The following is a 22,132-nucleotide window of genomic DNA, read 5'->3' as shown; positions in this document are numbered from 1 at the left end:
AATAACAGATCTTGTCAAAGGCTACTACATTCACTAACCGCTTCCCACTTTCCGCGTGCACCCGCAATTCGCTTTTAAAGTTTTGACTCCACCATCAGTAAGATCGTGTCGGGGGCTACCACATTCCCTTTGACGGTACCCCCTTCCGACGTCCCGTTCACCCGCAATTCGCGTTTGAAGATTTGACTCCACCATCAGTAAGATCGTGTCGCGGGCTACCACATTCTCTTTGACGGTACCCACTTCCGACGTCCCGTTCACTCGCAATTCACTTCTATTGGCGGCACGAGAAAGAGAGACAGCGATTCGAGATTTACGAAACGTTAAACCGCGTGAGTTCGCAACGGAAGATAAAAGGCGCCCGAAGTTGACTACTTCTCGAAGACGCGCGCGCGCGCCTCGCAAAAGGTCGTTAATTTCGCCCCTATGACAAAAAACAAAATTCCGCCACGCAGGAGTTGTGCGCGTTTACAACATCTTTCCGACGACACCAATTTGAAAAGAATCGGACCAAAACTGTAATAGAAGATAGGAAAAAACTGAAAAACCTTCACGTTAGTATACTACGCTCGAGGATGACGCTCAGATGTCGCCAACCCCACATCATGTAGCCATGTCCCTAAGGTTGACAAATTTCACGGCCCCGTAGGTACACGTACACCCGTTGCCTTTCTACAAGAGTTCTTCTACGCGCCCACATTTGCTGCCAGCCAGCCAGCCAGCCATCCAGCCAGCCAGCCAGCCAAAGTGAGATTAAAAGCTACTTTTTACAAATAAATTTGCAAAAATGCGCTAAAAAGGCGAAACTTTATTGGCTTTTGGCTGTCTTATTGCTCTTACAATTCCATGGCATCAATAATTTTTCTAAAAATGAATGATATACGAACCTAATAATTAAGATTCCTTTATTTCATTGTCTGTCGAACGATAGGGCGAACGCCTGCGTGCGTTGTATGTGTAAAAACAAGCCCTGAATGCTTTTCTTTCTTGCAGCATTGTTGTTTTGATGTATCTTATGTTTTGTCTTTGTCAATTAATTAACTATGTGTTTAATCGAACCCTTTTGTTCTAAATTAGTTTCGAGAAGCCAATGCTTGAACGTCACACACTCAGTATTTAAAATCCTATGCTGCATCGCAAACGTCATGCCACCATCTGATATAAGAGCTACAGCTATCACGGCTCATGGCCCAATCAGTTCCTCGGGTCGCCCGGCCTAAGTGGGGGTACATTTTATCGGAAAAAATTTGTGAAAATTGATCATTTTAGTTCTTCCTTAATAAAAATAACCATTTAGCTTAAATTACACGTATAACAAACCTACCGCCCACACAAGTACCGATACCTCTTAAAACGCGCCCTATTCGCATTCGTAAATACTTCAAAAACCACCCGCATAAAGAACGTCAGACGAAAAGGTGCTGAACCCTTATCCGGTTAGGTCTGTTAAAATACCCTTCCGACGATTGAAGACGAGAGAAATGGAGTCGCGCATCTTTCTATAAGAACATGAGCCGTCGAAAAATACAAAGCCCACCAATTCGATTCTACTTGGCGTTTAGTGTCCACCAGTTTTCTCTCCGTGAGTTTCTGCGACTCTTCTGGCTAATGCTGGCGCCGATATCTTCCGTGGCCGAAAATTACAGCAGTACTACAGCAACGGCAAGAGGTTACCACCACCACAGTTACCAGCGATGGGGGTGTGGCCGCTATTAAAATTAGTGAAAATTCTAATTGTACAATTACTGTTAATATTACTAGTAACTCTTAAGCTTTCGAATAATATTGTAAATCGTCTTAAATGAATTTGACGTTTCTTCTTGTCAGAAAATTATCAATTGCTACTCAACACTTTCCGGCCTTGTGATGTAATAGGTCATAAATGATGTAATGTACTGTATAGCGGATAGTATGAAATAAATGAAGGTTTCATGACGATTTTGGGTAAAATAATATGTAATTATGCATTTGAGTTTCCATCGACGTGAGTTGATTTTTATGTAACTTTTCTTTTCCCACTTAAACTTGAATACTAGGATCGTACGTCATTATTAAAGTTACCTACTTTGCCCACCTTTTGTTAAATTTAACTGACAGACAACTCCCACGGAGAAGCCTGTGGATACAATTACTTCAATGGAAATTACACTAGAAATTACATGCATGGATTAACAGTGACACTCTCTGTTACCTATTTCAGGGTAGGTATACTTTTCTATGTAGGCAAAGTTATGAAGTTTTGATATCAAAAAGTTAAAATGCGATTGTTTATCATATCCAACATCGTTGAGAGCTTTTCTTTTAATGTAAGAAGATTGATAGACATATATTGTGATAGTTTAGTAAATCATTCCTTACCTCGAATTGGCGATTGATGATCTAATTGCAATTTAAGATTGATCCCTCTTCGTGAAAATCTAACCGTATGCCATTCATTATCGTTTACATTTTGGCCCGCTAACAAGATCTGGAAATCGGTAAATTTAAACCTTACAGATACACTCTGCAAGCCGCCTCTAAATTTCACCTTATCCTTCTCTTTGTCCTCATCCTTCCTTTCCTTGACACCCATCCTGAGTGCCATGCGAATTCTGCCAGCTGCCACTGCAAGTTCAATACGATCACCGGTTTCTGACGTGCTTGTAATAAACAGTAATCCTAAAGGTTTACTTGTACGAAACCGTAAAATAACATCTTCAGTTTGTGTTTCGGTCTCGGAATCCATTATAACCTCCATATGCTGAGATCCATTAAAATTAAGGGTCGCTGATTCTTTACCACAAGTGGGACCGGTGAATGTAGTATCGGTACAATCGCATATAAATCTATTCCATCCCTCTGAACAAGCTCCGCCATTCAGACAGGGTTGTGAAGGACATTGAAGTGGTTGTACGTGACATAAGGTTCGAATTGATCCTGAAATATAAATAATCCGAATTAAATTTACCACAGCCAAGTTGAAATTTTAATTAAACTACCATTAAGTGTCTCAACCGATTCCACAATTATTATGTAAACGTCGTTAAACAATTACTTGAATTAACGAAGCTGATGCACTAGACACCTTAATTCGCTAGGATGTCAAGTTTATGTATGTAGAAAAGATTTTAGATGCTTTCTCATTATCTTGTCAAATTCTCGTTTACTACTGTAGCGTATGTAATGGTCACTGATCTGGAAAATTACCTTTTGATGTAAATTTCGTGTATAACTTTTTGGTAGAGATGGATTTTTTAATACGACTTCAATATTTTGGCAGGCATACGAAATTGATGGTACACACCTTGCGAAAAAATTGAATTCAATTTGGTTAGATCTGAACAAAGAAAATGCCCTTGCTTGTATTTTGAGTGATGTATTCACAAATCTCTATGAAGCTAAAAATTCGTATGCCGTTTTTGCATACTATAACTGGCGATGGTGTGGAAATTGAGGATTTGTCTCGTTAGGCGGAACTTATGTGAGTGTTACGTTAGACGTTTATGGATCTTGAGTGAATTTCATAAACAGCCAATTGAAAGTTCCAAACTACGTAATTTAATGAAGTCGAAAGTTGGATTACATACTTAGTAAAGTTATAATAATTGAACGACTATAATTATTTATCACTTGAATTGAACAACGCATTACAGTTTGCGGATTCGATAATGAACGTGTCGTTACAATGTGCTTGTCACTATCAAAAACCGCCAACATTAATGGATTTACAACACATTGCTTTTGCTGATTATATAGGTATATTCTTCAATGGGGATGAACAGATTAACGGAATTGTTAGGTTCAAACAGAGCTCGATGAATCTATAAGGGGATGATTACGTCTAAATGAGCAAATAAGGAAAGGCTCTGACAATTCCAAGTACTGCAGGGTTTCACGAAGGAGAACATGATGGTTTTCAGGAGCAAATGTGATTTTTCTGCAGCCGTTTTGTGCCCTGCTCTTCTTGGTGTCAACACAAAACTCGACTCACCGCAACACCTCACTCTGCCTACAACAAGCATTGATCGACACGGTACAGCCAATGCAACTACCATTACACCGTTATTACAATATCGGAGGCATGTAAACAGCACCAACAAAATTTCAAACCGTCGGTGGCTAACTTCAGGCCCAAAAACCCGATAGCTTTTCCAAAAATTCACTTCTTCAATATCAAGATAAAGTCAATGATAAAGCGTTCCACGTTTTTTCAATAAAATCGGTGTTAAATAAAGATTTGGAATCAAGTCTTTGATAATTAGGAATTGTGGTTCTAGGGCTTTCGTTTTTATAATTTTAAAAATTGGAGAACTTTGGTGTACTGTATCACAGTTTTAAGATGGATTCATTTATTGTTTTTATTAGAGCTGTTCTTATTTGTACTAATTACTGTTTTCTATTTTGTCCCCTATTAGCGGAAGTGAAATTGAATTTCAACAAAAAGGAAAGTTCTACTTTTTCATTTAGCATCATTCACTTAGTCATAATATGGCGTTAGATAATTCAGACAATAGTAATACATTACATTAATAGTTTACCTGACAATTAATTGCTGTTTTTCTCATATGAAACTAATTAAACTTCCAATTGAAATAACCCCATCGCAAGTAGTACAAGTAACAAGATTAATAATGTTAACTTGAAATTTGTAGTTGCTTAAAATAAGCTTTGCGGTAGAAATCTACATTTGTTTTGTTAATTGCCAGACGGTCAACTTTAGTTACTACACTAATTACAAAGGGATGTCGCGTGTGTAATTTTATACAAGTATACATTTACATCACGTGATTAGTTACTTCTTCCTACTATTTGTGTTTTATTATTCTTCCAAATTTGCACCCTAATTCAAGGACGGTGGTTGGCACGATACGTTTGATACGTAGGTACACACAAAGAGTTGAACGAGAAATCGTTTTTCACCTAATATTTGATTCGAGTTTCCGAAAATATGCTTTAGTCAAATGAAATTACCGCTGGAATCCGTTTAGGAATGAAAAGAAGGGGCAATTTTATTATTGTTTAGGATTGTATGATTGGCTTGCAATCTTGTGCCAAAACGAGATTGAAGTTGTCCAGATGGAACTATCTAATCACTCTCAACATGTCACAACGCAAGCGGTAGAGAAAATATTCAATATCCTAGCCACGTCACTCATACACTGGACATTTTTACTACCGTCCATCAATTATGACCCAGAAAACGATAGTAAACCCGTGTCCACAAAGTTGTGGCATACCCTCCGCTGCATATTGAACTATACATCTTTAAAACGTGATGTCGCCCACCCCCAAGATCGGTAACGCAGACGTGATAATTTAGAATCCCGCGGAAGAAGCTGTGAGAGAATTACTACGTCGGAAATTGCATGCAAGTTCGTAGAAAAATCAATTGACCGATCCTGTTTTTTGTGCATAGCTCGGAGCTCTATCTATTCTATTCTATTCTATCAGGGGAGCCTTTACAGGCAGCACTTAGGCTCATCAAAGGCCCATTGTGCTAACCCCCTCTCTAAACAACCAAAGCTTAGAGCCCGTTCCCTTCAATGAAGGATAAGACCCTGTTTAGCCTTAGTTTCCTCACCTCTCTCGGTTCCAAGTAACTGTCACCGAGGAGTTTATGTCTGTCCCTGATCAGAGCGTCACAGTAACAGACTACATGCTCGGTAGTTTCCTCTACCTCACCACAAAACCTGCACGCAGGGTCTTCCACAAGCCCAATATTGTGCAGGTGATAGTTGACCATCCAGTGTCCCGTGAAGACACCGACGATCTTCCTAATCTGACTTCTGTTTAGGTTTAGAAGCTTAGAAGACTCAGATTTGCCAAGAGGCCCTGTTAAAAAGGTCTTGGACTGTCTGAGTCCAGCTGCCTGTTGCCATTGAGCCTGGAATTGACTGGTCGCCCAGTTCTTAATCCTGACCCTGACAACTGAGGGAGCAATTCCAAGGGTGGGCTCAGGCCCGACAAGGACCCCACTACTGCCTTCGCGAGCCAACTCGTCCGCCCTTTCGTTGCCCCCTATTCCAGAGTGCCCCGGCACCCATATCAAGCTTACCCTATTAGACTCACCTAATCTATCTAGGGTTCGCCTACAGTCAAGCATCGTATTCGAGCGGACCCTGTCAGCTGACAGAGCCTTTAACGCCGCCTGACTATCACTACATATGTATATATGCTGGTTACGATAACCTCTACGGAGGTTTTCTTGCGCACAGGTCGTGATGGCTAGCACCTCTGCCTGAAACACAGTACTGTGCTGGCCAAGGGAGAGGCTGATGCCTACTCTCGGCCGGTCACCGTGTATACCCATGCCCGTTCCCTTTTCCGTTAGGGACCCATCGGTAAACCACACGAGCCCCTCAGGTTTGAGGAACGGACGATCTGGGTTCAGCCACTGCTCCCTGTTCGGGAGAATGACTTTATACCTCTTCGGTTCAAGTAGGGTAGCTCGAATCACGTCCCTTCTTGCGAGGAAGGGGTCGGACCTAAGAGTTTCCTCCCAGATCCGCCCGTGTCCGAGACTGCCTCTATCCTTCCACTCACCCCAATCATTTAGTCTTATGGAAGCCCTCCGGGCCTCGGCCTCTACCGATAAGTGTAGAGGTTCAAGTCCCAGAAGAGCCTCCACAGCCAACGTTGGCGTGGTTTTCATGGCTCCAGTGATTCCCAAACAAGCGAGTCGCTGTACCTTACTCAGCTGCTTCTTGTATGTTACCCTGCGCGTTGCAGGCCACCATACAAGTGCGCCGTACAATATTATCGGCCTTATCACCGAAGTGTAAAGCCAATATACTAGTCGAGGATTTAATCCCCATGTGCAGCCGAAAGCTCTCCTGCATGCCCATAGACATGCAGTGGCCTTCTTGCTAATTCGCTCAATGTGCCCTTTCCAGGACAGACGGGAGTCTATAGTGACCCCCAAATATTTAACTGACCTGGTCAGACACAATTGGCGTCCTCGAAGGATGAGACCGTCAAGGTCCACATTCCGTCTCCTCGTAAATGGAACAATTTCGGTCTTTTCCGGGTTGACAGAGAGACCGTGGCTACTGCACCATCTATCCACCTGTCCAAGAGTCCTCTGCATGAGCTCTTTTACGGTGCTCGGAAACTTCCCCACAATGACAATTGCGAGGTCGTCTGCGTATCCCTGTGTATACGCTCCATCCTCGTTTAGTGTACGAAGGAGCCCGTCTATCACCAGGCACCACAGTAGTGGAGACAGTACTCCACCCTGCGGACATCCTCTAGTGACCGATGAGCTCATCTCCGTAGTTCCGATCGAGGTTATGATGACCCTGCCTCCAAGCATGGCCCGGATCCATCTTACGATTGACCCGTCAATGCCAAAGCTTTCAGCAGCCTCACTAATGGAATCGAACGTGGTGTTGTTAAACGCACCTTCGATGTCCAAAAAGGCTCCCAGAGCTACCCCTCCAGCAGACATTCCCCTCTCCAGTCTACACACGAGACTGTGAAGAGCCGTCTCCGTGGACATGCCAGCTCTGTAAGCGTGTTGAAACGGGTGTAGTGGTCTAAGGACCAGCGCCCCGTTTCTTATGTATGCATCCACCAGCTTTTCTACCGCTTTTAAAAGAAACGATGATAGACTGATGGGCCTATAATCCTTTGCTGTGTCGTACTTAGTACGACCCGGCTTAGGTAAATACACAACTCTGACCCTTCTCCAGCTTATGGGGATGTACCCCAAAGCCACAGAGGCCCCAAAGAGGTGCAACAAGTGCAGAAGTAATGGTTCCAGGCCCTTTTGCAAAAGAGCCGGAAATATCCCATCAGGTCCTGCGCTCTTAAATGGGCTAAACGTATTGATAGCCCATCTCAGGGATCCCTCGGTAACAACCCCGGCAGCTACTCTCCAGTCGATCGGCCTTGCACCGACCCGGGTAGCACCTTCTGGCGGTTCCGAAGTTACATAGTCTCCAGAGCCTGGAAAGTGTGTTTCCAGGAGACATGTGAGGGCCTCACCCGCGTTAGATGTAAATCTGCCGCATGGAAGCCTCAGCGTCCCCACTTTTTGCCCTGGATCTTTCAAAAGGATCTTACGAAGTTTTTGAACTTCGGGAAGCCCTTCCATGTTGCCACAGAAAGTCCTCCACGATCCCCGTTTAGACCGTCGAATGTGGTCTTTATACCTGCGCTGTGCGAGTTTGTGATCCTCCCAGTCCGCAGGTAACTTAGTACGCATGGCCCTGTTAAAGAGCCTTCGAACCTCTTTACGAACTTTTTCAAGGTCCGAGTTCCACCAAGGTGTTCTCTTCATTCCCCGAACAGTTCGCAGCTTGCAGCTGTCTTCAAACGACGCCGTTATAGCGTCGCTTATCATTGCCGCCGCCTCTTCCACCTGCCCTGCTTTCCGGCAGAGCAAAGGTGGTTTATCCAACCGTTCTGTCAGTTTTTCAACATAGCAGTCCCAGTTGGTGGTTCGGGGATTCCGAAACCTACAGGGCCCACCATTGAATGACAGGTTTAGTTGGAAAAGAATGTGCCTGTGATCCGAAAGAGACGGTTCATCAGACTCAGCTCGGAGCTCAGAAATATTGATACGTGCAAACACTGCTCACAAGTCTGACCCTGTACACATGATTCTTCTATGTCGCCGTAAAAAAAGCTTTGACTTTTGATGAGAATATTAATCAAAGATTTCTGAACATATCCGCAGTTTCAGAGGTGCTCTTTTGGGTGGAATTAAAGTTCTTTATCAACGCTATTCACAAACTTCTCATGGATGACGTAAACTGGGAACTAAAACCTTACTAAAATGCAAGTGAGATCACGAATAAACTACCGTGACTTCAAATCAAACTTTAAAACGCGAGTCAAACTGAATACTTGAGCGCCGTCGATCTGGCGGAAAAACTGATCTCTCTTTTTTCAAACATCTTTAATAAGCCGCGTATCGCTTTAATCCTGCCTGGCCATTTGTCCATTTTGTACAAAAATAATGCCTAACAATAATTTCACAAGATAAAGAAATTTTATAAAAGACACACCTGCAAATTTCATACGTTCAAACGTTCTGTCAATTAAATAAAGCAGTCATTTGTCACATCCATCTGGCCTACATTAACTGATCAAAAACGACACCATCTGCAGCGCGATCAGTCTTTTTCAGAACACAAAAAATTACATAAACTAAAATTTTGCGTACTACCTCAACAATACATCGTACCACTAAAAAGTCTCTCGAGGTATTCGATTTGTAATCAAGTAATGCACCTGGGCCGGACGATGTTCCAGAAATATTCTAGAGTGACTGATTAAACATGTAAGTGCAATGGACAGGTAGGTAAACGTAAAAAATGAGATTAACGTTGATCTAAAGGAAGTCGTTGGCATAGCATTTGGAAGACAAGGGTCATTCCAGGCCATGTATTATTTCCCGTAATTTATTTACAGTGATCCGCATCACGTCCCTTTTATATACACTTTCACGCCTATTTTTTCTATGCATTTAAACGGTGCAAACGACTTGTGCCAATAGCTAATACCATAGAGTAAATACTGTATTCTAATACTAATAATACTCGCCCACCACCCACCTTGCAACTATATCTGAAATAGGAATTGGAAAAATCTCCTAACTTTGATTTTTTATTTCATAAAACTTACACTCAAATACCCGAACCCTTCTCAAATAAATTTTATAACTGCTCTCGACCCCATTGTTATTTCACTTTTCTCAGATGAAATGAGATCGCTTTTTTGTGAAACGATTATGACCAAATTTATGATATCATTTCAGTTCGGATGAAATCATCTAGGATTGTAAGCGGAAGCCTTCTATTATTCTACTATCACCACGCTGTAACTTTGATCTTTAGCGTCTACGAATCTCCTTCTGAAAGTTTTATTGTCGACTGACCGGAACTGGAAACCTTGCTCTTTATAGAACACCTAAAGCTAATTTTGTCATAGTTACATTCAATATCCAACCAAAAATAAGTTCCAAATACGTAAATGAGTAAATGATAACAATGGAAGCAGACACAGCATACGGCAGCAGCGTTTTAGGGGTGGAAAATAAACGATAAGATCCAGTTGAAGCGCGCACTTCCTTTTTTTGTTATCTGAAACGCCTTCTCAACATGAGGATGGATGCAATTTTAATCGATTAGAAACTCACACAAGAACAGTTAGAACTTGAAGATTAAGGATAATGGAAAAATAGATAATTTTTGTACGAGAGAAATAAAGCATACCAGAATATCAGAAATTCTTTACGTTAGGGAAATGAATGTTTGGTGTTCGACTCAGGATGTGGCCACGGGCGCTTGCAAGTGTATAATGGTTATAATGGCAGAACATTGCAGAAAATGCACAGGAAATAAAAAGCGACGAGATGGTAGACGTATACTTTTGAATTCCTTTCAACTGAAATTCCGGAAAGTGAACACAAAGCTAATGTTTATTTAAAATTAAGAATAGTTGATTCAGATTTTTCTCTTTAAGCACAAATTGAAATACCTACTATTATTGTGTCTGTGCTTTAAGTTTGAATTTAATACTTGGGCGACAATGTGCACTGCATTATTTGTGTGGTAATTCATCATTTTGACGCCTAAAAAGTTCCGTGTAGTGAATTTCCCTCTTGTCAAATGCACCAAATGTCATCCCCCCCTTTCCGGTTTCATGTCAGTGTGGAGAAAATGAATAGCTTCGTATATACAGTGTCATGCAGACGTTCTGTTTGACCTGAGCACCTATAATTGCGATGGGTCACCCTGTAGGTGTAAATTTCAATTTTTAACGCTAAAAGTTGGTTGTTATTTGGGACTGAACGCAATGTTAATCATATCATTTGAATTCGAGGTCAATTGTGATTTTGTTTCAGAATTATTTAACGTTATTAATTTTGTTTAAATAATTTCTTGAATTTGTTTATATAATTGTAGGAAAATTGCCTGTTATTAAATTAAGTTTATTCTTTTGTAAAAACTGTCGTTGCGATAAGAAGTTCCATTATCGCTGCGTGGGCTAATTAATTTGAAGATAAGCACGTGTTATCGCCGAAGTAGACAGATGTTAATTTTTTGACGACGCTTAATTTGATAAGAAGGATGAGACGGTTCGGAAAGTTGTAATGAAAGAGAAATTATTCTAAATAGGAGAGGAAGACGTGAATCGTGTTTTTTTGTGGTGGACTTTGAAACGTAGCTGTTTGTTTGTTTATTTGTTTGTGTGGGTTTGGCAGTTTTTCCGTTACCGAAGCTTTTTTTTATTGTTTGGTAAAACAGTAGGTAAGTCCTGTTTAATTGTAAAGTTTTGTGCAAGAAACAAGAGAGTGTGTAACGAGATTTAAGTCATGATAAAACTAAATGTATGTCAGATTAAAGAAGTGAAGTTTGTAACGGTTTTTTACCCTGCTGAATACTTCTTAATTCGAACATACTACATACCTACATTCGCAATGTACTATCGCTATCACTTTTGCTTTTGTCGTTGAAATGACAGGTCGATTTTGGCGAAAAATGTTGATTTAAATGGCAAAATTCCAGAGTCATCACGCTAAAATGGTTTAAATTAATTATCTAAGCGTCTTTACGCGAATGAGGACTTGGTGTATCCTCTTTAGGTAGTTATTTTCATAGAATTCCTCTTTGTCAACATGTTTCTCTTTAGGTTATGCCATATGTAGGTATAATGTAAACTAACTATCTTTGTTTTACCTATATCGCAATCCGAAACCCATTTATTAATGGGGTATGAAAGTTTGAATTAATTTGAATTATGTGCGATTTTGGCATTTAGTTAAGTGTATCCTTGCCCAGAATTGATAATTTATTTACTTTTTATGCAATGAAATATTATTTGTGCATATGGATTGTTTGTAAATACCCACCAGTGCCCAAGGATTTACAAAGCTTGTATTCTTATTTTATATTTTTTATTTATTTTTTGGCGTGACTTGTTCACGGCTAGCACTCAAAAATTATATGAGCATTTTCAAACTTCGGTGGTTGTTTCACGGGAAGACCCATTTCCCCTGGTTAGCCGTGGCCAATTCCCTTTTCCTTCTCGAGGTTCGCTGCACCCTTTAATTTTATCTTGCTCGCGCAGTTTTATTTCTTTCCCCTGTCAAGTTTCTGCTTTCGCATTAATTGCATGTAAATGTCTCTTTGTAGGCCATTACATTTCTGACTTCGGGTCTTCTCTTAAGTTCTTATCGCTATTTCTTTTGGAATGCCTTTTACGCTGATTATACGGATATATACGCATTACCTACACCGTACGTGGATGACAGTGCATTTTTATTTGGACCAGCCATCTTAGTAAGAATTGGTTTTGGCGCGTCAATCGATAGATGAGTTTCTACATTACCGACATGTAATTATACCTGTGACCTACTTGCACACTAAGTTTGTTGGCCTACACTTCAATATATGTTGCTGAATTATAACTGCAAGTACTAACGATCTTGTAAATCGCTCCGTTGTACTTGTAGGTGAAAATCTCTTATTTGTTTCTGCGGCGTCCACGTACTTTTCCGTTTGCTGTATGGCTAGTACAATGCGCCGTTGAATTAATGTTAAGAAGTGGGATTGAAGAAATATCAGAAAAATCAATAATGAGTGACATTAGTTAAAAAATCAAAACACCAATGAGCGATGCGAATGCTACTAAATACGTCGGCTATGCCGCATCACAGCCGGCGATTGTCAGCCTTAAAAAAATCTTTTAGGGTATACAGTTACGAAAGTACTTACCAACAAGTTTCTTTTCGTAAATTAGCATTTCTTTTTTATGACCCTATTAAATCAAGGACCATTTGTAATTAAAAATTTTATAATTACTGCGCTTTTTTCTTTCAGTTTATTATTTCACTTCACTTTATAAGGGCTCCTTCGCCTGCATTCGAACCGGGATACCTCTGGGTCGTAGCCAAGCACTTCAAAGTAATGTGTCAAGTCTACCTGTTTTTCTTTAGTTTCTTACATTAAGGATTGTTAATCAATACAACGTTGTTTACGTACTAACCTACTTGTAAATAACAAACTAGCCTAAAAAATCAAATAAAAGTAATGACAAAAAGTTTATATGGAGGATATATTAAATCAGCGCCGTATTACATTTTTACATGACTGAATAAACTATTTTTCTATTTTTAACCAAGTTTCGAAGTTACATCCACACTGAAAATAAGTCATGTGTCTAGTTTACATTAAAAAAAGACGATTTATTCTGAGAAGGCGCGTCGCCACTACTAAACTTTTCGCAAAAACTCCATTAGACCTATGGCGACAAGAAATAATCTAACTCAAATTTAAGATAGACTTATTGCTCGTTGTGTAGTGTCTAATTCTCATTATTATACTAGAGCCATGAGAGAACCGAAAGCCGTATACTCGAGGTATACGGAAAGATTTATCATGCGCGTAGTTGTACGTGATAATGTATTACGAAGGTTGAAGTTTTTCATCAGATTTCAAGTGAAAACTGTGCCGCAAGTTCGACAAAATTTAGTGTTAGGGTGAGTCGTCATTACGAGTTAACTAATATAAAGTAAAGTAGCGGATTTAATAAAAAAGAGGAATTTCTGGTAGTAGCCGGGAATATTGCGAAGCGTTACCGTATTAACACGTAAGCGATCCTTTTCGTTTCGGTGCATTATTGGAATATGGTGCTCGCGTTTATATACATTGTTACCACGACAGAGTTGGGGTGCAAGGTGCAACATATTTCGTTGCGCTATTTTTTAGAGTGGCAAGTTACATTAAAAAACCAGTTTATTAATAAAAGTTGTGCACCTGGTTTGTTTCCATGAGATGCTAAGATTATTATAAATAAAACGGCAACCGGTAAAAAGGTAAAAAGGACAATTAATTCTGTGGAAGAACATATCAACGCATCGATCAATATAAGTTATTTCAATTTTTGGCGCATTTTTTAAGAATTAAAAAAAATGTGATAGGATTCAAGAGCAACGATGAAGACATGAAAGCTTTTACCGTCGCTGATTGGGCCAACGATTAGGGTCGACGGCTAACCATTGATTACAATTTCATTTATCAAAATGAATTATCAATATTAAATACTGCGGCTGAGTATACATCAATCTCCATCACTTACTCAGAAATTATTTGGATAAAGAAATCGTCTCGAAAATTTATGAGGCCGAAGAAAAACTTGGGAATTTGTACTCTGTATATTGATATTCGCCACCACTTTGTGAGACAACTTATAGAGAACGACTGTCTGACATTTTATCATATTCGTAGTGAATGCCCCAGATACATTAAGTTTCAGGGGGATGTTGAAGAAAGAAACTGAATGTTGTGTGTTTTTCAATTAGATCATGTTTCCGTTTGTCAAATAGATGCTTCACTTCATGATTATTAAATTGTTCATTTGATAAACTTATTAATTACATTATCTTTATAGTTTTATCTTCATAATTAAATCCTCAATGTCACCTACGTACGGCGATATGTTTTAGTTGAAAATTTTATGGTTTTGCCAATAGTAAACGGCTGGACATAAAACTGACAAAAATTAAAAAGGGTGGCCTACTAGAGTTATGAAAAGCAAAAAAATACTACAATGAATATATTGTAAAAATTACAAAAAAAAACCACCCATTGTAATGGATTTCACCCAAAATCGTCATGATACCTTCATTTTTATGCCTAATTTATGTCAGAAAATGTCAGGTTCCATGACCAGACCATCGTTTATTCCACCTGTCACTTTTCCGGCCGCACCTGGTACATTGGTATTGTCTATATTGATTCCTGTCATCACTGACAGATTGACATTAATCAAAAGTTCTATATGAAAATTGAAATTTTTAATATTAAAATAGGATTTCGGGTAAAATTTAATACAAAACTCGTCAGTAAAATGACATGACTGACTCGGCAATTAAAGTACTCGCCAGTAGTGTGTCATTTTTCTGACTTTTATGTAAATAACTATTATCATAAATGGAATGGCTATAAATAAATTTAAAAAAATATTTTTTGGAACTATGATACACATAAGGTATGACCTTCGACGCATCTCTCCATGCGTCGATACCCGCCAATCAGTCAACGTTGGGTCTGAATCGAATATGTATCGGCCGAGGTACTATTTTTAGCGCATTTCCACAAAAATAAAAACAAGTTAAAAAGTAATCGTAAACGATTTACATAAAGCGCATTAATTCCACTTGCATTCATTTCCCATTTGTAAGATGCAACTTCTGTTAAAATCGTAAAAATCCGGCCACAAATATGAAAGATAGCGTTGCGCATGGGCAATCCATTTTTGACGTGCTACTTCAATTTCAGTTTATGAGAAGAATTTCATTTCAATGCTTTTCTAAATAAGAAAGTTGGAACTGCGCATGCGAAAACCTAAATTTTAAAACTAATGTTGGATTTTCCTTTGTTCCAAGCGCCTAAGTATCAAATTTCACTTAAATGGTTCCATAGATAAAAAAGTTGGCACTGCGCATGCGCAAAATAAAATTTGGAAACTGGCGCTAGATTTTCCTTTATTCCAAGTGCCTATGTATCACATTTCATTTAAATTCTTCCATAAATAAAAAAGTTGGCACTGCGCATGCGCAAAGCCAAATTTTGAAACTGGCGTTTGATTTTCCTTTATTCGATGTGCCTATGTATCAAATTTCGTTTAAATTCTTCCATAAATAAAAAAGTTGGCACTGCGCATGCGCAAAACCAAATTTTGAAACTGGCGTTTGATTTTCCTTTATCCCAAGTGCATATGTATCAAATTTCATTTATATTCTTCCATAAATAAAAAAGTTGGCACTGCGCATGCGCAAAACCAAATTTTGAAATTGGCGTTTGATTTTCCTTTATCCCAAGTGCCTATGTATCAAATTTCATTCAAATAGTTTTATAAGTAAAAAAGTTTGCAATTCGGTTTATAAATGGTCGAGATGCGAAAAGGGCACTGTGAATTTTGAATCGATTCGATTCAACGTTTGGCATTGCGTAATATATGGCTAAATCTATGCCCATATTGAATTTCATGCAATTCAGTTCATAACTAACGGAGATGTAAAAGCGATCGAACATTTCTAAACAAAGTAATCGTTCACACGACAGATAGATGGACAGACAGACAAAGGAACAGACGGACAGACCAACAGGCAGACGACAGATAGCAATGCAAAATTATAAACGATCTCTAGGATCGTTAATAAACGGCAAAAGTGTAAAATTATAGAACATGTAAAAAACGGTTTTTTTGTTTTTTTTACAATAACTTTTTTTGTAAGCGGTACAGAAAAAATTCCTTCCTTGGTACAAGACTCGACACCATAACGAAACAAATAGCGAAAAAAGTAGAACAATAGCTCTTAAGATAAAGAACTAGTAGCGTCGCAAAACGAGCGGACGGACGGACGGACAAAGTGGCCACAATAGCGCATTTTATTTTTATTTTTGTGGAAATGCGCTAAAAAAATGCACTATTGTGGCCACTTTGTCCGTCCGTCCGTCCGCTCGTTTTGCGACGCTACTAGTTCTTTATCTTAAGAGCTATTGTTCTACTTTTTTCGCTATTTGGTTCGTTATGGTGTCGAGGCTTGCACCAAGGAAGGAATTTTTTCTGCGTTTATTGCTAAAAAAGTTATTGTAAAAAAACCAACAAACCGTTTTTTACATGTTCCATAATTTTACACTTTTGCCGTTTATTAACCATCCTAGAGATCATTTATAATTTTGTATTGTTGTCTGTCGTCTGTCTGTTGGTCTGTCCGTCTGTTCCTTTGCCTGTCTGTCCCTCTATCTGTCCGCGTGAACGATAATTTTGTTTAGAAATGTCCGATCGCTTTTACATCTCCGTTAGTTATGAACTGAATTGCATGAAATTCAATACGGGCATAGCTTTAGCCATATAATACGCAATGCCAAAAGTTGAGTCGAATCGATTCAAAATTTACAGTGCCCTTTTCGCATCTCGACCATTTATAAAACGAATTGCAAACTTTTTTTTTTATAAAAGTATTTGAATGAAATTTGATACATAGGCACTTGGAATAAAGGAAAATTTAACGCCAGTTTCAAAATTTGGTTTTGCGCATGCGCAGTGGCAACTTTTTTATTTATGGAAGAATTTAAACGAAATTTGATACATAGGCGCTTGGAATAAAGGAAAATCAAATACCAGTTTCAAAATTTGTTTTTGCGCATGCACAGTGCCAACTTTTTTATTTATGGAAGAATTTAAATGAAATGTGATACATAGGCACTTGGAATAAAGGAAAATCTAACGCCAGTTTTAAAATTTGGTTTTGCGCATGCGCAGTGTCAACTTTTTTATTTATGGAAGCATTTAAATGAAATTTGATACATAGGCACTTGGAATAAAGGAAAATCTAACGCCAGTTTTAAAATTTGGTTTTGCGCATGCGCAGTGTCAACTTTTTTATTTATGGAAGCATTTAAATGAAATTTGATACATAGGTGCTTGGAATAAAGGAAAATCAAACGCCAGTTTCAAAATTTGGTTTTGCGCATGCGCAGTGCCAACTTTTTTATCTATGGAACTATTTAAGTGAAATTTGATACTTAGGCGCTTGGAACAAAGGAAAATCTAACATTAGTTTTAAAATTTAGGTTTGCGCATGCGCAGTTCCAACTTTCTTATTTAGAAAAGCATTGAAATGAAATTCTTCTCATAAACTGAAATTGAAGTAGCACGTCAAAAATGGATTGCCCAATGCCCATGTGCAACGCTATCTTTCATATTTGTGGCCGAATGTTTACGATTTTAACAGAAGTTGCATCTTACAAATGGGAAATGAATGCAAGTGGAAATGCGCTTTATGTAAATCGTTTACGATTATTTTTTAACTTGTTCGATTTGGCTAGGGAGGGACGGATGGCCATCGGTAAGCTACTAAATAACACTAACGTTGACAGGTAAGTGATTGTAGTACTTATTTCCATAACTATAAATGTTGGAAACGAAAAGTCTAGACTACACTTTTTTATTTATGAATTACGACGAAAGAAGTTTAAAAGTTACTTTTTTTATGTTAATAAGTAACTGTGTGGTTGTACCTACTATTTACAAAGCTTTTAGTTTATACAAAATCATATTATGTTTGGCAGGTTGCGTCGAATAAAAATAGGTATAAGATAAAGTTGCAAAAAGGTAACGTTGTATGTAAGATCGCGATTGTATTTATAAACGTTGTAGAACTGAAATCCTTACACCCCAACACGCAGCAGTATTTTATTCTTTAAGTGATTCGAGAAATAAATAAAAAGAACGCGAGGGTAAAATGTAGCAACGTTAATAGAGTTTCGTAAATTGTTTAGGAACCGAACGATTTATCTTTATTATTATAGAATGTCAATACCACACTCCGTCGGAAGATATGATTCTTTACAAACATTTAAGAATAGAAGTACACTTTGTCAACAATAAATAAAAACTGCAAGAAATTTACCGAGCTTTTTAAATTTTTAAAGTAAATTCACCATTACTGTCAGAATTGGGTTCTGCATGACTCAGATGACCTCCGAACAATTTGATTTTAATAAAAATTGTAATAATAACAGTTTAATAGTTTTTACCTGCACCTTGAACAAATCAATTCAATATGAATAATATCAGTGTGGTAAGGGTGTCATTCTAATCCGATCCACCCTGTAAGAGCAGCGGCGAATCGATGGTGCAGTGGTAATTCAATGGTAAAACAAATTAAACATTGTTTTACAAAAAAGTAAGAGAATAACTTGCATTTAATTGTTTTACTAGATGGTCCAGTGCAAGTAACTAGTGAAGAATCTTCAAGAGAGCCCACTACTTTTTATTCCTGTACAAGCTTCTTGTGCAACCTTCATTCGAAATTGGGCGTTTATTACTATTAATAAAAAAGAGATGATACGGACCGAGCTGTTCAGAATATAAAGCGATTAAGTGAATTGATAAATTGTTATTCTAATAAAGTAACAATAAAAAAAGGGAAAAAGCATTTAATCCGCATTAGTGTCGCCCACAACTTTACACAATTTTAAAAGTTTAAAATTTATATTGTGGCAATGTATTTACGACACGCACAACGAAGAGGTAACTGGGACCTAAATAAGATCAATGACAGTGGCAGGCAGTACAAAATGTCTAAACGCTGCCTTTATATAAATGCAAAGGAAGGGTGCGTGGAAGAACGGATTAAACCGAGTGATGAATGTATATAAATTTGAAATATATTATTTTATTGTGCTTCATGTACGTACGTTCAGGTGTTTTTTTTATTTCTAATGATAATATAAGTAAATTAGTTGCATTAGTGTAAATGAATTAATAGGCCTTTGTTATGCTGCCTCAATATTAAAAGAAGAAAATTTATCTTTTATGGGAGAAACTGAGATTAACTTAGAAAGTAGTCTATGTTGTACTACTACACGTATATATTCCAATTTAACCAACACTTCACTGCAACTGAAAATTACCTTTATCTATCTAGTATTGGCCCTTGACCGCCAGTTTACGGTAGAAGACATAACGTGATATATTACTCCCGACCAACTTAGAAATTTTTCAACCATTATTCAGTTCATTGCATTCCGAGCTCTGCGGGTTGGAAGTTTCCTTTTGTTTGCAAGTTTATGGATCCGGGAACTGAGCTCACTTCTTTGGATGAAGTCTAAGTTACATTAAGGTTGCATTTTTATGTTTTGCGTGTATTGGGCCTATACGTGCGGATTTGTGTTCGGAACATCAATTTCTTTGTGGAAACTTGTTTTAAAATCAAGTAATCAATTTAATCGATCATTCTTGATTGGAGCTTTGTTAAAGTGGTATATTTCAATTGTAAAGCCAAGTTACTAAGCTTTTTGTGTGTGATGTAACTTATAATTTTGACATTTGAATATTTGTATGTTACACTATTCCATTGGGGAGACAATTTTTATTTTGTCATTTAATCACAATAAACCAGCCTTTAGTTTGGTACTTTATTTGGTTTGTACCTCCCCCCCCCCCCCCCCCATCGAGTTCGTTTTGGGACTTGATAATTCACCTGAGGTGATTCCACCGAATTTACCGAACCTTGGTTTTCCTCGAAGGCCATCAACTCTATGTACTTTCTTACCTTCTCAAAACAAAAACATACCTATTCCTTCTAATTATGTTGATGTACATAAATTACTTTTTGACCTTCTGGAAATTCTTGGATCAAAACAGCACCAAACGAAGAGGGGTCAGTTTGTAAACGGCACAGAAAAGGCAGGACAACTAAGAATGGGTCCATTAATTAGACATTCTTTAAGACAAACAAAAGAAGTTTCACAAGATTCCGACAATTTCCAAGGGTTATTCTTTTTCTGATGCGCATTCAAAGGTGCATAGTAGCATATTCAGAAATGAGGCGTCTACCAAGAGGTAGTACCTAAGGAACATCTCAAATCTTTAACATTACTCGGATAATGAATCTGTAAAATAGCAGTGACATTCTCAGGACCTGGACTTAAGCCATGTTGATCTATATAACCTAAATACTTTAATTGAGGTCCACAAAATTGACATTTCTCACGAGTCACGACTAACAGTAAATCGAGCTGAAGTAAGTCGATCATTTGTGTTACGGTTTGAAGCTGCGTAGAGAAATTGGGATAAATGACATTAATATCATCAAAATAAACTATAACAACGGGTTGTAAGTTACCTCCCAAAACTGAATCAATTATACGCTGCCACGTAGCCGGTGCGTTTGTTAAGCCAAAAGGCATACGTTTAAAATGGTATAACCCTCTTCCCGGAATAGTAACGGCGGTATACTCACGAGAAGTGTGTGAGAGTGGAACTTTCCAAAAAGCTGATTTAATATCCAAACTGCTAATGTACTCGGCGTCACGTAACCGATCTAAAATAGCTGGTGCGTATGGTAAAGGATATGCGTCTATTTTGGTTACGGCATTTAATTGTCTAAAATCAACACAGAATAGTTTTCCAGTTCACCAGTAAAGTCAGCAACCTTCAGTGCATAAAGCAATCACCAGAACATTTGGATTTTAAGAATTTCCATTTCGTTATCAAAATTATGTAGGTATTAAGAAGTTCCTTTGTTCTGACTCGACCCTCATCTAAATATACACGTCTGTTATCATTATTTGGATATTAAAATAACTTGGCGTATTGTCGTAAATAGGTACCCGTAAAGTAAAGCACCCTTTTCACGTATTTACAGTCGAAAGCAACAACCGGAGTTATGTAAACACAACAACCGGAAAATACCTATTGTACCTATAATTATTTCTACAAATGCCTTTAGGTTTCATTAATGTGTGCTTCTCAAAGCGTAAATTTCAATGCCGAAAATTCAAATTGATATCATTAGGTAGGTAAATTAATATTATTTCCATGGTAGCCAAATGACTGAAATACGCGTTCTCTTTGGTGCTGTTACATAATTGGGAGGCCGTCACGGAGATGGAATGTAGATTAGTCATTAAACCATTTGACATATCTCTGTTTCAAGTAGATGTTGCGTGGTATCTGCAATCCAATAATTAGGTAGTAGTGGAGTAATACTAATTTATTGCCACTCAATCATCCTGATAAGTACCACATCTGCTATTGCAGCCCGAATTGAGAGTTTTTTCCCTGTAGAGTGCGGTAAGAACAATTAATATACTTTAAAAATGTTATTAATGGGTTAACGGGCGATGTCGTTTGCTGAAAATGGTGAATTTTTGGGGCTTAATTGACTGATTTCAGTTTTCCACTACAAGAGACAATTGTTCACATAGGTTGTTGTCAGGAAGCAGGCATAACGGAAACCATCATAATGTTCATTCAAGTATGAAACATTGTAGGTATGAGAAAGCATCTAGAACTCTCTGTGGAGCCACGCCGGCGCCGGCGTCTTTAGAAGTGCTACCTTCATTTTTTATTAGATACATCAGAGTTAATTTAATGTGCACCACACATGATGCGTGCTTAAAAATACAAGTTGTCTTACCCGAATCTTGTTCCCTAGCGAAAGCAGCAACGTCGACGTAATTACTATTCATCATTAGGTCCTTGAGACATCCCACAAATCCCTGGCCGAGTACCGCAGTCCAAAGTGCTGGCGGAACTGGAATCTCCGAAAATGGAGGTCCTAATCCTCCCACGTAAAGGTTTCCATCCAGTTCCAAGCTAGTGGACCCCTCTGAAACGCGAAAAC

The 22,132-nt window shown here is 38.3% G+C and overlaps 2 protein-coding genes across 2 annotated transcripts in view; both read right to left on the bottom strand.

Annotated features, from left to right (window-relative positions):
* Window positions 1-22,132, bottom strand: part of LOC116170367 — a 631,383-nt gene that overhangs the window by 374,606 nt on the left and 234,645 nt on the right. The gene's annotated exons all lie outside the window — the stretch shown is intronic.
* LOC116161086 (neurexin-1a) overlaps window positions 1-22,132 on the bottom strand; it is a 66,201-nt gene that overhangs the window by 7,996 nt on the left and 36,073 nt on the right. The window contains exons 9-11 of the mRNA XM_031474298.1: window positions 21,926-22,117; window positions 2,528-2,916; window positions 2,359-2,467 (exon numbers count right to left, since the gene is read on the bottom strand). Of these exons, the coding sequence (XP_031330158.1) occupies window positions 2,359-2,467; window positions 2,528-2,916; window positions 21,926-22,117 (690 nt within the window). The remainder of the gene's footprint in view (window positions 1-2,358; window positions 2,468-2,527; window positions 2,917-21,925; window positions 22,118-22,132) is intronic.

Source organism: Photinus pyralis, unplaced genomic scaffold (genome assembly GCF_008802855.1).
Source record: "Photinus pyralis isolate 1611_PpyrPB1 unplaced genomic scaffold, Ppyr1.3 Ppyr1.4_LG1, whole genome shotgun sequence".
Lineage (NCBI taxonomy): Eukaryota > Metazoa > Arthropoda > Insecta > Coleoptera > Lampyridae > Photinus > Photinus pyralis.
The sequence above is the reverse complement of the archived record's forward strand: the minus strand, read 5'-3'. Positions and strand labels throughout refer to the sequence as shown.